At 33.3% G+C, this 13,773-nt stretch overlaps 1 protein-coding gene across 1 annotated transcript in view; it reads right to left on the reverse strand.

Annotated features, from left to right (window-relative positions):
- The window catches only part of LOC134722928 (lipoxygenase homology domain-containing protein 1-like), an 86,720-nt gene that overhangs the window by 22,636 nt on the left and 50,311 nt on the right, over nt 1-13,773 (reverse strand). Inside the window, exons 35-45 of the mRNA XM_063586565.1 lie at nt 12,190-12,558; nt 11,706-11,759; nt 11,234-11,406; nt 5,894-5,980; nt 5,113-5,242; nt 4,456-4,695; nt 3,808-3,939; nt 2,128-2,357; nt 1,251-1,337; nt 700-832; nt 135-286 (exon numbers count right to left, since the gene is read on the reverse strand). Coding sequence (XP_063442635.1) covers nt 135-286; nt 700-832; nt 1,251-1,337; nt 2,128-2,357; nt 3,808-3,939; nt 4,456-4,695; nt 5,113-5,242; nt 5,894-5,980; nt 11,234-11,406; nt 11,706-11,759; nt 12,190-12,558 — 1,787 coding nt within the window. The remainder of the gene's footprint in view (nt 1-134; nt 287-699; nt 833-1,250; nt 1,338-2,127; nt 2,358-3,807; nt 3,940-4,455; nt 4,696-5,112; nt 5,243-5,893; nt 5,981-11,233; nt 11,407-11,705; nt 11,760-12,189; nt 12,559-13,773) is intronic.

Below are 13,773 nucleotides of genomic sequence, written 5' to 3' on the forward strand. Positions count from 1 at the left end.
CGTCGGCTGTTTTCTGCTTTTTTTGTCGGGTCGATGTCTTTTTGACACATTCCTCATTTCCATTCTCAATTCTATTAAAAAATAATGAAATAATACTACTGTTACTCAAATATCGATTTAAATCAAATTTGTACCTGTCCCTGTTTGAAAGGCATGGATGAGTTTGACTTTGACAGCATACGCCTGCCTGTATCTCCAAATTGACCAATGAGACAACAGAATACATCTGCCTCTGTATCTGCCATATCCTGGTTACCAGTGGCAACATACAAGGTAAACTCATCTTCTATAATTCATAAAAAAAAAAAAAATTGTACATCAAAATCACTTAAAACTCAATTTAATTAATTCCACTAAACTCAATTTATTTAATTCAACATAAAGAGTTACTACTTTACTTTTATTATCTTTAAAATTCATGAATATTAAGCATAAAAATAAGAGATTTCCTTTTTAGGCAACTTTAATTCTATTTGGAATTTCAAACATTCAGAAATTGCTTTATTTGTAAATATACGTTACTTAACAAATGACTGGAATTCTTAAACTGATTCAGTTTTGTCATAGAACCAGAGAATAGATTTGGAATAGTTTTGTCATAGAACCAGAGAATAGATTTGGAATAGTTTTGTCAAAGAACCAGAGAATAGATTTGGAATAGTTTTGACATAGTCTTTCTACTACATTGTAATTCCATACCTTCTAATGGTGATAAATCTGGTCTAGTTACTGGCAATTCTAAACTACCATCAGGATTGTCTTCTGTTCCACCTAACTCTTTATCTACTCTCATTATAACTTCTTGTAATGTATCATGATCCTTCATTTTTAACTACAAATATATGTAGCATCAAAAACATAAATATGCATGTACAAATAATTTCCCATTTGAAGTCTTACAGAGAAAACTGACCTAAAGAGGTCTGTAAAAGTGTTAGCACCTATCGAGCTTCTCTTAGTTGAGGAAATATCAATTATGAGTTTTTCTTATTTGAGGGCATATCAATTTAATTATGAGTTTTTCTTAGTTGAGGACATATCAATTATGAGTATCAGTGAAAAAACACATATAAAGTAGGTTAATATTTAACACATAAAAAAAACAAAAAATAATCTAAATCTGTTCTAAAATAATCTATTTGAAAGAAAGAAATTCAAAATATATAATCGGTATAAATAGCTTTTGGGTTCTATGCATATCTATTTATAGCATTTATATCTTTAAAAATTATGATGAGAATAAAACTTACACTTGATAGAAACCATGGAGATCCAGTGTAGTCACCACCAAAATATAATCTCACTTTAAATATTGCACCTATGTCCCCTATAGTAATCTGAAAATATAATTACACACTATAGTATACATCATTAAAGCATATCAAACAATTCTATCCCATCTTTACCTCAATTATCAGTTTAAAGTAAAATGTATCACTATTTTAAAACTTTATATAATATATAGGAAAAGTAAATTGATTTATGCTTACTTCATTATTATAACTTATGTACTGCATTAATTAATTACCCGGTACAACAGAAGAAAGCAAAATATAACCTTGAAATGTAATGAAAGAATTAGAGCATGAGAATTGAAAATCAACAAAATGGTTGATTCACACTTTGGATGTAGTTTTTTTAAAACTGACTAAAAAGATAATTTCAAATAAAACATGATTTTACTTGACACAGTATTTTATTTAACAAGGTATAATACAACATTGGAAACATAAGAATTAAAGAACATATTAGACATGTTACCCTTAGTTCGAAAAGTTTGTGTCTGATTCAATTGTCCCTATGAACAATAAAATATGTTTAAGGTGGTACCCAACACTTGCACTAAAATTATTTTGCCTCATTTAATTTTCATAAAATTTTTGTCAAAGTACTTACTTTGACCCTTTAACAAAAATATAAAAAAATTAAAAATTTTGAACCAACCATTTTGTCAGAAAAATTACACTGGTTATATAGAAATTTGACAAACACCAATTTTGATCATTGAGAAGCTTAATATTCCTTTTACAACACAACGTAGTTAAAACGTTTAGATGACTTTACGAGTTATCTCCCTGTAGTGTTAGGTACCACCTTAAACTACCATATTTAGCATACTTGACATACATCAGTTTTGACTATTGATCTTTGATTGAATTCCATTTTATCATTTAGTTGAATAGGTTTGGACTGTCCATTGAGACCGTATACAATCATATGGACCTCATCCTTAGTCCCTCCATTACTGTCTGGTCCACAGTGTATCCATACAGTCCAGTTACCACCAGATACTTGTGGTCTGATATCTTTGTACAGACTCTGTACAATCTCTGAGGGACAAGAGACAGGAATGGTTTCTATAATATAAAGTTATTTAATAAAAGGTCTGGAAATATAGGTCTGGCTAGAGGTATACAGGAGGGTTGAGATCTCACAAACATGTTTAACCCGGCTGCATTGTTGCGCTTGTCCCAAGTCAGGAGCCTCTGGCCTTGGTGTCTTGTATTATTTAAATTTTAGTTTTTTATGTACATTTGGAAATTAGTATGGTGTTCATTATCACTGAACTAGTATATATTTGTTTAGGGGTCAGCTGAAGGAGGCCTCCTGGTGCGGGAATTTCTCGCTTCATTGAAAACCTGCTGTCGTTTTTTTCTACGGTCGAGTTGTTGTCTCTTTGACAAATTCCCCATTTCCATTCTCAATTTTATTTTATGTTCAATTCATCCTATGCACCCATCAGTCACATTAAAAAATAAATCATGGTGGATGCAGTTCAAAGTTGAGCTATATCAAATGACGTTATACAAGCTTTTGAAAATATAGTTCAACAAATAAATAAGTATCAAAATTTTGTAAAATGCTGTTTACTGTTACAATTTACATCATTCAAGGTTTTATGCATTACATACACATAAATTTCATTAAGATAACAAACATTTTACTTTTTTTGGTTTATTCATATCTGTTCTGACTTGCTGTTGCATACATTGACTTTCAAAAGTAATACTGACAAAATTCTATGGCAGATTTTCATTTTATTTTCTCTTTGTTGTCTATATATAGTGATGGAATACTAAACAAACAATATTATGGGCCAGATTACAGTCTTTCATTTGCAAACTAAATAAGACTATCTACCCGCTAGTTGAAACGTGAGTACATATTTACGAAGGAGTAGGTCCAGTAAGACCCCCTTTTTGGCCCCTAAATATAGCAGTTTTACAAAATTGTTAAAATGTAAACTTTTTGTTATTCATTGGACAGTAGAATGCTTCTGCTACATAAAGTTGGGTTGATTTTGACAATACAATGCACATAAATCGGGTACTAGCACCATTAAGTCATGCTAAATTACTGAAATCTTCACAATTCTAGCATTTTAGTTAAATTTTAGACAGTTTTTGTGTAAAACGAAAGTGGTTGCATTCGTGTTCATCCTTAATATTGAAATGTAAGTTGTATTTTATGATAATACATAACATATATAAAGGTTGAAGATGAAAACGGATGCGGCCACTTTTATTTTTGACACAAACCACCTGAAAAATGACATTTTTCTGCATATTTGGTAGATTTTTCATATTTCAGCTTGATTTCTTGCATTTTTTATGACTAGATCAGTTGAAATCTTTCACATAAACCAATTGATTCAAATAAAATAGACACTTAAGTGTTTAAAAAGTGGTCGAAATCTTTAGTCAGATGAACATGAAATTTGAGGCCAAAATATGTGCTTACCGGACCTACTCCTTTAATGACCACTACAAAATCATACTTAATGTTCATAAGGTTCTATAAACTTGCCTGACAAATCAAACTCTTTATTGACAGAGATCTGGTCAGTTTCTGTTCCTAACATTGTGTAACAATTGAAGACAGACTTAGAGATCGCTGAAACTTTGTCAAATATACTGATCCTATCCAGGAACCATTCCTCTGAAGAAGAAGAACACCAAGATGAAACTTTAAAAATTATTTGAAATTCTTTATACAGGAAAGTAAATAATACTGTAATTAGTTTTCAATAAATATATTCTAGTATCTATCTTACTCAAAAAATCATTTGTTCACACAAAAGACAAAGCCTTTGGTTTACAGTGTTCATGTTAGGTGGAACATTATAGGGAGCAAATGTTTCAGTCATCTACAAGATATATTTTAGACTCTGCTCAACAAAAAAACAGCATTTCAGAATTGTCATTTCAGAATCTAATGCATTCTGGGTAATATTTTCAAAAGCATACGCCAAGCATTGTCATTGGTTTACCAATTTCTTAACAACAGAAATTCATCTGAAATAGAGAAGTTATTTTAATTTTAAAGTACTAAAAAACAATTATACATAGTCCATTAGATTCTGAAATGTTCAATGGATATATTACAAAAAGATAAACCCCATGCTCTTCATGAAAGCAATTTACACTTTAAACCAAATATAAGTTAAAAACTGACCTGTTCCTGTTCCTTCAAATCTAACATGTATTTTTTCTATTTGTCCTACAGATATGCTTTCTATCATATAAATATCTTCTTGTTTTGGTTTCCATGGTTGTGAATTGGAGGTCAATGATTTGTTTAATCTTCTCAGTCCTGTGTCACTATGGTTACCAATCAAATTGATGTACACAGCACCTTTACTAGCTGAAGCATTTGTTTTGTTTCCAGTCTCAATTATAATGATATACTGACATGCTGAAAAAAGAAATTCCTCAATCTGTAAGAATCTGACATCATAAGAACTAAAGAAAAGAAGCTGTTGTAAATGACAGCAAAATCTCTCATCTGTAATTTACTAGTTCATTCATTTTATTATTCCTACCATTAATGAAGGTCAATTTTTGTGTGGACCTACACAGGAAAACATGAAGAATCAACTGACAAAAGATTGTCCCTCTTTGATTTTTAAATCAGCGACTCATTTCACAATAAAAAAACTTACAACATCTCTTACTAATAGAGGACTATTTGGGTCTTAGGCAAATAACCAATGCCTATATGTGCAAATAAAGGTTCATTAAACTTCATATGACCATATTGGTGGTTAAAATAGCACTAGTACTTCCCTCAAAAGAAATAAATTTATACTATAGACGTTTTCAATCAACTTACAAGGCTGCGGTACTCTATCTGAATTTATTACTGAGAATTCCCTGAGTATCTGTCCATCCTCTTCATCTATAGCGAACCATTTGTTTATATAAAACATCACTTCATCATTGTCACCAGCTGTTAATTTCACCTGTAATAAAATGGAATCTTCTAAAAACGGCCACAAAAGAATTATACAAACAATATTAAACTTCAATCAGGTTTAATCCATCATTTTCTACATAAGGGAATACCTGTTATTGACAGTTGTTTAAAGTTTTCAACTCATTTGATGTTTTTGACAATAACTATTTACACCACTGGGTAGATGCCACTGCTGGTGGATGTTTCGTCCCCGAGGGTATCACCAGCCCAGTAGTCAGCACTTTGGTGACATGAATATCAATTATGTGGTCATTTTTATAAATTTCCTGTTTGAATTTGATCTGAGCGTCACTGATGAGTCTTATGTAGACGAAACGCGTGTCTGGCATATTAAATTATAATCCTGGTACCTTTGATAACTATTTGAACCCTTGTTTTTGCCATTCAATAATTATAAGGGACCTCCGATTTGAATTTTCCTTGTAGTTCAATATTTTTGTTATTTCACTTTTTAACAGAATTTGCAGCTTCAGTAAGGTTTTGTCTATAGCATAATGCTGCATTATATATGAGATGTATTTTAAAAGTTGGTATGTGAAGTTATCAAAGCAATTATTGTATCTGTAGCTTTTCAAACTAAGAAACTGCAATAGCTTGACTACTGAAAACATGTCTTCAAAAAGATTGTAATACCTACCCAATCAACATGCCATGAGGGATTTTTACTGGTACCATCATGTTCTAATCTGATCTTTGTTAGCTCACCAATATCACCAAAAGATACCTGTAATATATAGGCATTCTTTAACAATGAATTAGAATCTTACATATTCACAAAAGGGACAGATATGTATTATTGAAACAATGAGATTGTAATATTTTGTATATATTCTAAAAGATAGTCAGTCAGGATTCTACTTCGTCAAAATTATCTCCCCATTACACCAGTTTATTTTCACAACCATAGAAATGGAAGCCATTGTAGGGATGTCAACCTGCTAATTTTGCTCTTGGAAACCGATAATTTTATCCACATTGCACCATTACAATCCTTATATGCCAATTGTATATTAAAAGACAAATGTATCAACTAGCGAATGAGCATCAGTTAATAATCTTGTCTGCCATTGATTCAACTTAAAACTATACCGGTGTCATCTGATCGGTTGTCAGGTGAAATTTTCAAAAATTCATAAACATTTAAAAAAAAAACTTATTAAATATTATGTTGAAGGACAGACTTGATTTTTTTTAGTGGTTGAATACTATAAACCCTAGTTATCACGCACAATTTTTTTTCTTAGATATGCATTTTCATCATCCAACTATAGCTATTCAAACACACCTCCTCTATTTTTGTGATTTAACATAGGTATTTCACTTGACCCATTTATTTCATCTTTTAGTACTGTGATTTTTTTTTGTTAAAAAGTCAACCTGTAGCTTTGATATATAAAAATGATAGAATATGAAGCGAGACGATGTATGAAATATTCTTGCTTTGTGCAATATCAAGACAAAATATTCAACACATTCACCCCCTAACATAAAAATAGATAGTGTGTAGATTGCATGGTTAACTTTTTTTTCCTACTTAAATAAGAAAAAACTTTATCAAGAAATAATTGTAACAGGATGATGCTACGAAGTCTCCCAAACAAAGCTCTCAAAATTAGTCATTCCCACAGGTAGCCTGACATTAAGCAAAGTCCAATACAAATTGGTCTGGTCTAGTAAAGTGATATTCATGATTTGGGGGTGGGGATCTAGACAGTTTACAAGTTCTCAAACACGCAGGAGGTAGGGTAAGAGTGGCCCTAGGGGACTAGCCTTTTATTTCATCTGATTTGTTTTATTATTCCGTACAAGAATATATGTTGTTTCAGTGTGGGGATTTCAACAGTTTTCAAGTTTTCGAAAAGGGGGTGGATCTTGACTGTTTACAAGTTCTCAAAACAGGATGGGGTGGGGTTACACCGAGGGACTTAATTATATTTCACTTTATTCAATTTATTGTCCAATACAAGAATATTTATGATTAAGGGTTGGGGATCTCAACCATTTACAAGTTCTCAAACATGAGGGGTTGGGGATGACTCAGAGGTACTCCCACTATATTTCATTGGTTTTGTTTTGTTGCCCCATAAAAAAGAATACATATGGTTTAGGGGTGATCATCTCGACCGTATAAGTTTTCAAAAAGAAGTTGGTTGGGTCACCCCTGTGGACTTCTTCTATGTTTCATTTTGATTTATTTTATTTTCTTATACAAAAATATATATGGTTTGTGGGTGGGGATCTCAGCCGTTTACAAGTTCTCAAACAACAAGGGGATGAGAGTGACCCCTAGGGACTCGCTTTCTTTTGAATTTGATTTGTTTTATTGTCCAGTACAAGAATATATATGGTTAAGGGGTGGGGATCTTGACCATTTCCAAGTTGTCAAACAACAGGGGGTGGGGCTGACCAAAAGGGACTCCCACTTTTTTTCATTAAATTTGTTTTGTTGCCCTATACAAAAATAGATATGGTTTAGAGGTGGGGATCTCGACCGTTTACAAGTTCTCAGACATGAGGGGGTGGGGCTGACCCAAAGGGACTCCCTCTTTGTTTTATTGGATTTGTTTTGTTGCCCTATACAAAAAAATATATATGGTTTAGGGGTGGGGATCTCAACCGTTTACAAGTTCTCAGACATGAGGGGGTGGGGCTGACCCAAAGGGACTCCCACTTTATTTCATTGAATTTGTTTTGTTGCCCAATACAAAAATATATATGGTTTAGGGGTTGGGATCTCAACCGTTTACAAGTTCTCAGACATGAGGGGGTGGGGCTGACCCAAAGGGACACCCACTTTATTTCATTTGATTTGTTTTGTTGCCCTATACAAAAATATATATGGTTTAGGGGTGGGGATCTCGACCGTTTACAAGTTCTCAGACATGAGGGGGTGGGGCTGACCCAAAGGGACTCCCACTTTATTTCATTGAATTTGTTTTGTTGCCCTATACAAAAATATATATGGTTTAGGGGTGGGGATCTCAACCGTTTACAAGTTCTCAGACATGAGTGGGTGGGGCTGACCCAAAGGGACTCCCACTTTATTTCATTGAATTTGTTTTGTTGCCCTATACAAAAATATATATGGTTTAGGGGTGGGGATCTCGACCGTTTACAAGTTCTCAGACATGAGGGGGTGGGGCTGACCCAAAGGGACACCCACTTTATTTCATTTGATTTGTTTTGTTGCCCTATACAAAAATATATATGGTTTAGGGGTGGGGATCTCGACCGTTTACAAGTTCTCAGACATGAGGGGGTGGGGCTGACCCAAAGGGACTCCCAATTTATTTCATTGGATTTGTTTTGTTGCCCTATACAAAAATATATATGGTTTAGGGGTGGGGATCTCAACTGTTTACAAGTTCTCAGACATGAGGGGGTGGGGCTGACCCAAAGGGACTCCCACTTTATTTCATTGAATTTGTTTTGTTGCCCTATACAAAAATAGATATGGTTAAGGGGTGGGGATCTCGACTGTTTACAAGTTCTCAGACATGAGGTGGTGGGGCTGACCCAAAGGGACTCCCACTTTATTTCATTGAATTTGTTTTGTTGCTCTATACAATAATATATATGGTTTAGGGGTGGGGATCTCGACCGTTTACAAGTTCTCAGACATGAGGGGGTGGGGCTGACCCAAAGGGACACCCACTTTATTTCATTTGATTTGTTTTGTTGCCCTATTCAAAAATATATTTGGTTTAGGGGTGGGGATCTCGACCGTTTACAAGTTCTCAGACATGAGGTGGTGGGGCTGACCCAAAGGGACTCCCACTTTATTTCATTGAATTTGTTTTGTTGCCCTATACAATAATATATATGGTTTAGGGGTGGGGATCTCGACCGTTTACAAGTTCTCAGACATGAGGGGGTGGGGCTGACCCAAATGGACACCCACTTTATTTCATTTGATTTGTTTTGTTGCCCTATTCAAAAATATATTTGGTTTAGGGGTGGGGATCTCGACCGTTTACAAGTTCTCAGACATGAGGGGGTGGGGCTGACCCAAAGGGACTCCCACTTTATTTCATTGAATTTGTTTTGTTGCCCTATACAAAAATATATATGGTTTAGGGGTGGGGATCTCGACAGTTTCTAAGTTCCCAGACATTAGGGGTTGGGGCTGACCCAAAGGGACACCCACTTTATTTCATTTGATTTTTTTTGTTGCAACATACAAACATATATATGGTTTATGGGTGGGGTGACTGACCCCTCTGGAGTTCTTCTATATTTCATTTGATTTATTTCATTGTCCCATACAATAATATATATGGTATATGGGTGGAGATCTCAACTGTTAATAAGTTCTAAAAAAACCAGGGGGTGAGAGTGACCCCAGGGGACTCGCCTTTTATTTCATCTGATTTGTTTTATTGTAACGTATAAAGAACATATAATGTTTAGGAGTGGGGATCTGACTGTTTTTAAGTATTCAAACATGAGGGGTTAGGTGGGGTGACACCATGGACTCAACCTAAATTTAATTAATTTGATTTGTTTTATGGTCCTGTGATCATTACTGAAAACCATGTGTGTCTGTCACTTACTGTTTTCTTCAAGTTTATAATTTATTGAAAATTTAAAAAAAAATCTCTTAGGGTTCTTTAGTAAATTCCTCCCTTCTGTTGGCCCCTCAAAATACAACTAAATAGACCCCAAGGAGAAAAATAATAAGAACTGAGCAAAAACTTTGTTTAGGAGTCTTAATAGCAATTAGTATAATTACGATTTTTGTTATAGTCCGATTTCTAATGCCGAATATGTAAAAGGCCGAGTTTATTATAATCCGAGTTTGTTGTGGGCCGAGATCAGATGAGATACCATGATACTTCCGATACTCTCGGGCTTTTACATATTGAATAGAAATTTGTAAAAATCGTAGTATAAAGCGACGAAAAATGTTCATTCATGAAATATTTTAAACACCCTATTAATTTTCTCTTCAACCGGAGGAAGGTAGGAAACCTTTGAAACCGGGATTGTAGTACTCCCGTTTGGAGGCACACATATATGGATCTGACGCATGTCTGAAGAATACCAATAAAATCATAACGTAGAAACTGCTGTCTCGTGTGTGTATTGATTTTACTTTCCGCGTAGCGCAGATCCGCGAAGTAGTGTTTGTTCGTCTTTCAAATGAAGTTGAATTATTTGATTTATCGATGAAAACTCAGTACATTTTTTATTCAAGCTGTATGCTATTAAAATAGAAGAGCTCAAAATTTCAAAAGCATCTTTCTATTATTAGTTTTCAAACACCAGTACTACATTATCTAGAAGTAGGACACACTTCCTAAAGTAAGTTAGGCTGTCTCTTTTCCAGTTAGGCCGATGCCTTAAGAAAGTTTATTGCTATAGCAAGCTATAGCAAACTTTCCAAAAAGGTGCACTCAATTTTCTCTTTTGGATACAATTTTAACCCATTTTGGGATTTTTTTCTTGAGTCACATAATGGAAGGGCAGACACGAAAATTACTGAACTAATAGATTGATATGTTTTCCGTCCGTGGTAAAAAAAAAATTAAATCAGAGGATATGCATTTTTTACATCCAACTTGAATAATACCCATGTTGTCGACTTGATATCTAATTGTTCTACTTAACTATGTACTAGATAAATTGAAAACTTATGCAAATGGTGTTTTTAAAATAAAACACTTAGCAATTGAGAAGAAAGTTGTCATTTTATTTGTTTCTATTAACTTTTAAAATGTTTGTTACTATAGTAAACATTACTGTAAGCATTTATCGCCTTCTCTAACAAAGAGCTTTGATTCTTTTGTTCTATTTCAACCAGGTTTCCGCCTGATAGAAGTGAACTAAGTCTTTAACTCTTTCAGTCAAGTTAATGATGTTGAACAATTTTGTATGATCTATTTACTGTTAAAAGTTTCCTCTAGTGAAATTTACAAGAAACATGTGTCTATTTCAATGAATTCAGTGTCATACACTTATGTCAATTTGTACTTACATTTATTTCTGATTCAGCACCTTTAGCAAAGACATGAGCACTATCTGGCGATGTCAAAGATAATTGGTCAGACTGTCCCTTAGTACCATATGCTGTAAGGTAGACCTGAGCTTCTGTTCCAGCATTGTCCAAGTCACTTGTCTTTACTGTTACCTGAACATTCTTCCATTTACCTGTGGATGTAATTTTTTCCTATACATGTACTTACTGACAATGTTATAATTATATTTGAAGAGTGCAAAAAAAACAAACCTCTACATTGTTTTCTTTCTGAACACAATGATACCTGAGATTGTATGTTATACATGTATATTCCATAACTATGTCTAACCAAATTTGCTCTATTTTTACAATTTTCATTGGTGAAACTAGGACTTGCTCTGGTTCTTATTGTGAAAATTCATTAATAAAACTATGAGATAACAATATACAAACCAAGTGTACTTGGTCAAAATATTGTTACAACACTTACCTGCACTTTTACTGGAATCAATCTTGGGCTTAACCTTTTTAGTATCTACAACATCTGAAAAGGATTCAAAAACCTGTATAAATAATCTTTTTGCAATGTCTAATTTCTTACTTTACTATTTCCCATGCTGTATCATTAACAAAATAGTCATCTTCTTTGGTTTCATTTACGTAAATTCAAACTTGAACTTAATTTTAAGATTTTAGATCTAAATAAAAAAGTTTTTGTGACAGAAAAAAATTGCAAATGAACCTGCCTTTAATGCAATTTGTTTTTGCATAAAAAAAATTCAAATGAACCTGACCTCAATTTAATCATGTTCTAAGGTAAAACAAATTCACATTTTCTAAACATTTGGACAAACAATATAAGTATCTTATAAACCCACAATCTATTCAAACTTAATAGAATAATAGTTATTTAATCACTATGTCTCCAAACATTGTCTTTATCATACAACATTTGACTCTAAAAGTGGTCTTACCTAAAACAGGAAGTGTCCTCCATGTTTTCCCATCACCCTCTCTGTCATCCAGCCATGTACGACATGGGAACACATACTCTTTAGTTGAGTCATCCTTCTCTGATATTACAACTTTATCTAGATACATCCCAGCACCATGACCTTTTCTGTCGTGTCCAATTTCAATGTGTGTTAAATTTTCTAAAGATACAGCCTCAATTTCAAATAAATCTATTTGCCCACGTTGGAATTTTTGTGAGTTATTTTTAGAATGATACAAAAGTCTTTTACTTGTATCTCCTATAACACCAAATATATTGATAAACACACTGGCATCAGTTTCTGCTCCCCAATTGTTTCCTGTATGAATGCTAACTTCATAGACTTTAACTGCAAATACAATGTAAAATAAATCAAATACAGTATATTTAAAGACAAATCCTTCTATTCAGATCTACCAATAATATCTTCTTTATATTTTATATTTACTTTAGGTTAAGTAAAAGCTTCAAAATAAGCAAATAAAAAAATGGGGTCACCGACCTCGTTTTCGATTTTGAACGCCGTCTTTTTCATGGAATTTGGAAATCGGGACCTCTAGTCAACAGCAGTGTAATATTTTTTTTAAAAGTTGGTTTCCCATAAAACTTGTTTGTTCTGCTAACCAAGTTGTTAATACAAACTATTTTAATAATATTACCTATTTCTGAGGGGAAAATAATAGCGATAAGTTGCTATAATAATTTTCCCGCCTTTATTTATTGTGAAATAATATAAAAGAATGATGTTTAAAAAAAATTGACCAATAATTTCTCGATGAGTATTCAACAGAATATGCGTTGTTTATTTCTAGATAAAATCATGAAATAAAACGATGGGGTCACCGGAATGGAAAAAGAGATATTTCTACAAAAGGGTTAACTATTTAAAATGGCGGGAATGCATTGCGCCAATTCTAATCATAACGTCGAAAGCCGTTCCGACGGTTTTGGGCGTTATTCCTATACAAATTACGGACAACACAGTTCTCGTTATTTGCTGTTATGTTGTTTGTTTGTTTTTAACTACTATTAATGCATATTAATTTACACGTGATAGTACTTAGTTTTCAGTCAGTTTCACAGACACGTAATATAAATGCGGTGGTTGGAAAATAATGCGTTGAACAAATGTACACGCGAATGGATTATGCTTCTATTCAACTTATTTATAGTGCTTATGTGTTGAACAGAAATTCTTCTTAAAATAGTGAACACATTTGTTATATCATTTCGTAGTTCAGTCAAAGTATATCAGATGACAAGACAGACCTTTGCTTTCGATATCATGAATTCTAATTTCGCGGTTAAGAATGTTGTTCCTTTTTATTTTGATGATGAATAACTTAAAATCAATATAAATCTAAGACCCCTAACAATAAAAAGATCGAGGAGCCGATATTTCAAATATGACTTGGAAAGATCGGACTTATAAAAGAATACCACTTCCAAATGTAGTTTTAAAAAGATTGATTTTTTAATGAACCGGGTTCCGTTCAATATCGTAGCGGCTACGTAGTATATATTTTGATCTTATGAACGAGTAGCTAGGCTAGCTGCAATCAAT

The sequence above is a fragment of the Mytilus trossulus genome, chromosome 1 (assembly GCF_036588685.1).
Source record: "Mytilus trossulus isolate FHL-02 chromosome 1, PNRI_Mtr1.1.1.hap1, whole genome shotgun sequence".
NCBI classification, from domain to species: Eukaryota; Metazoa; Mollusca; class Bivalvia; order Mytilida; family Mytilidae; genus Mytilus; species Mytilus trossulus.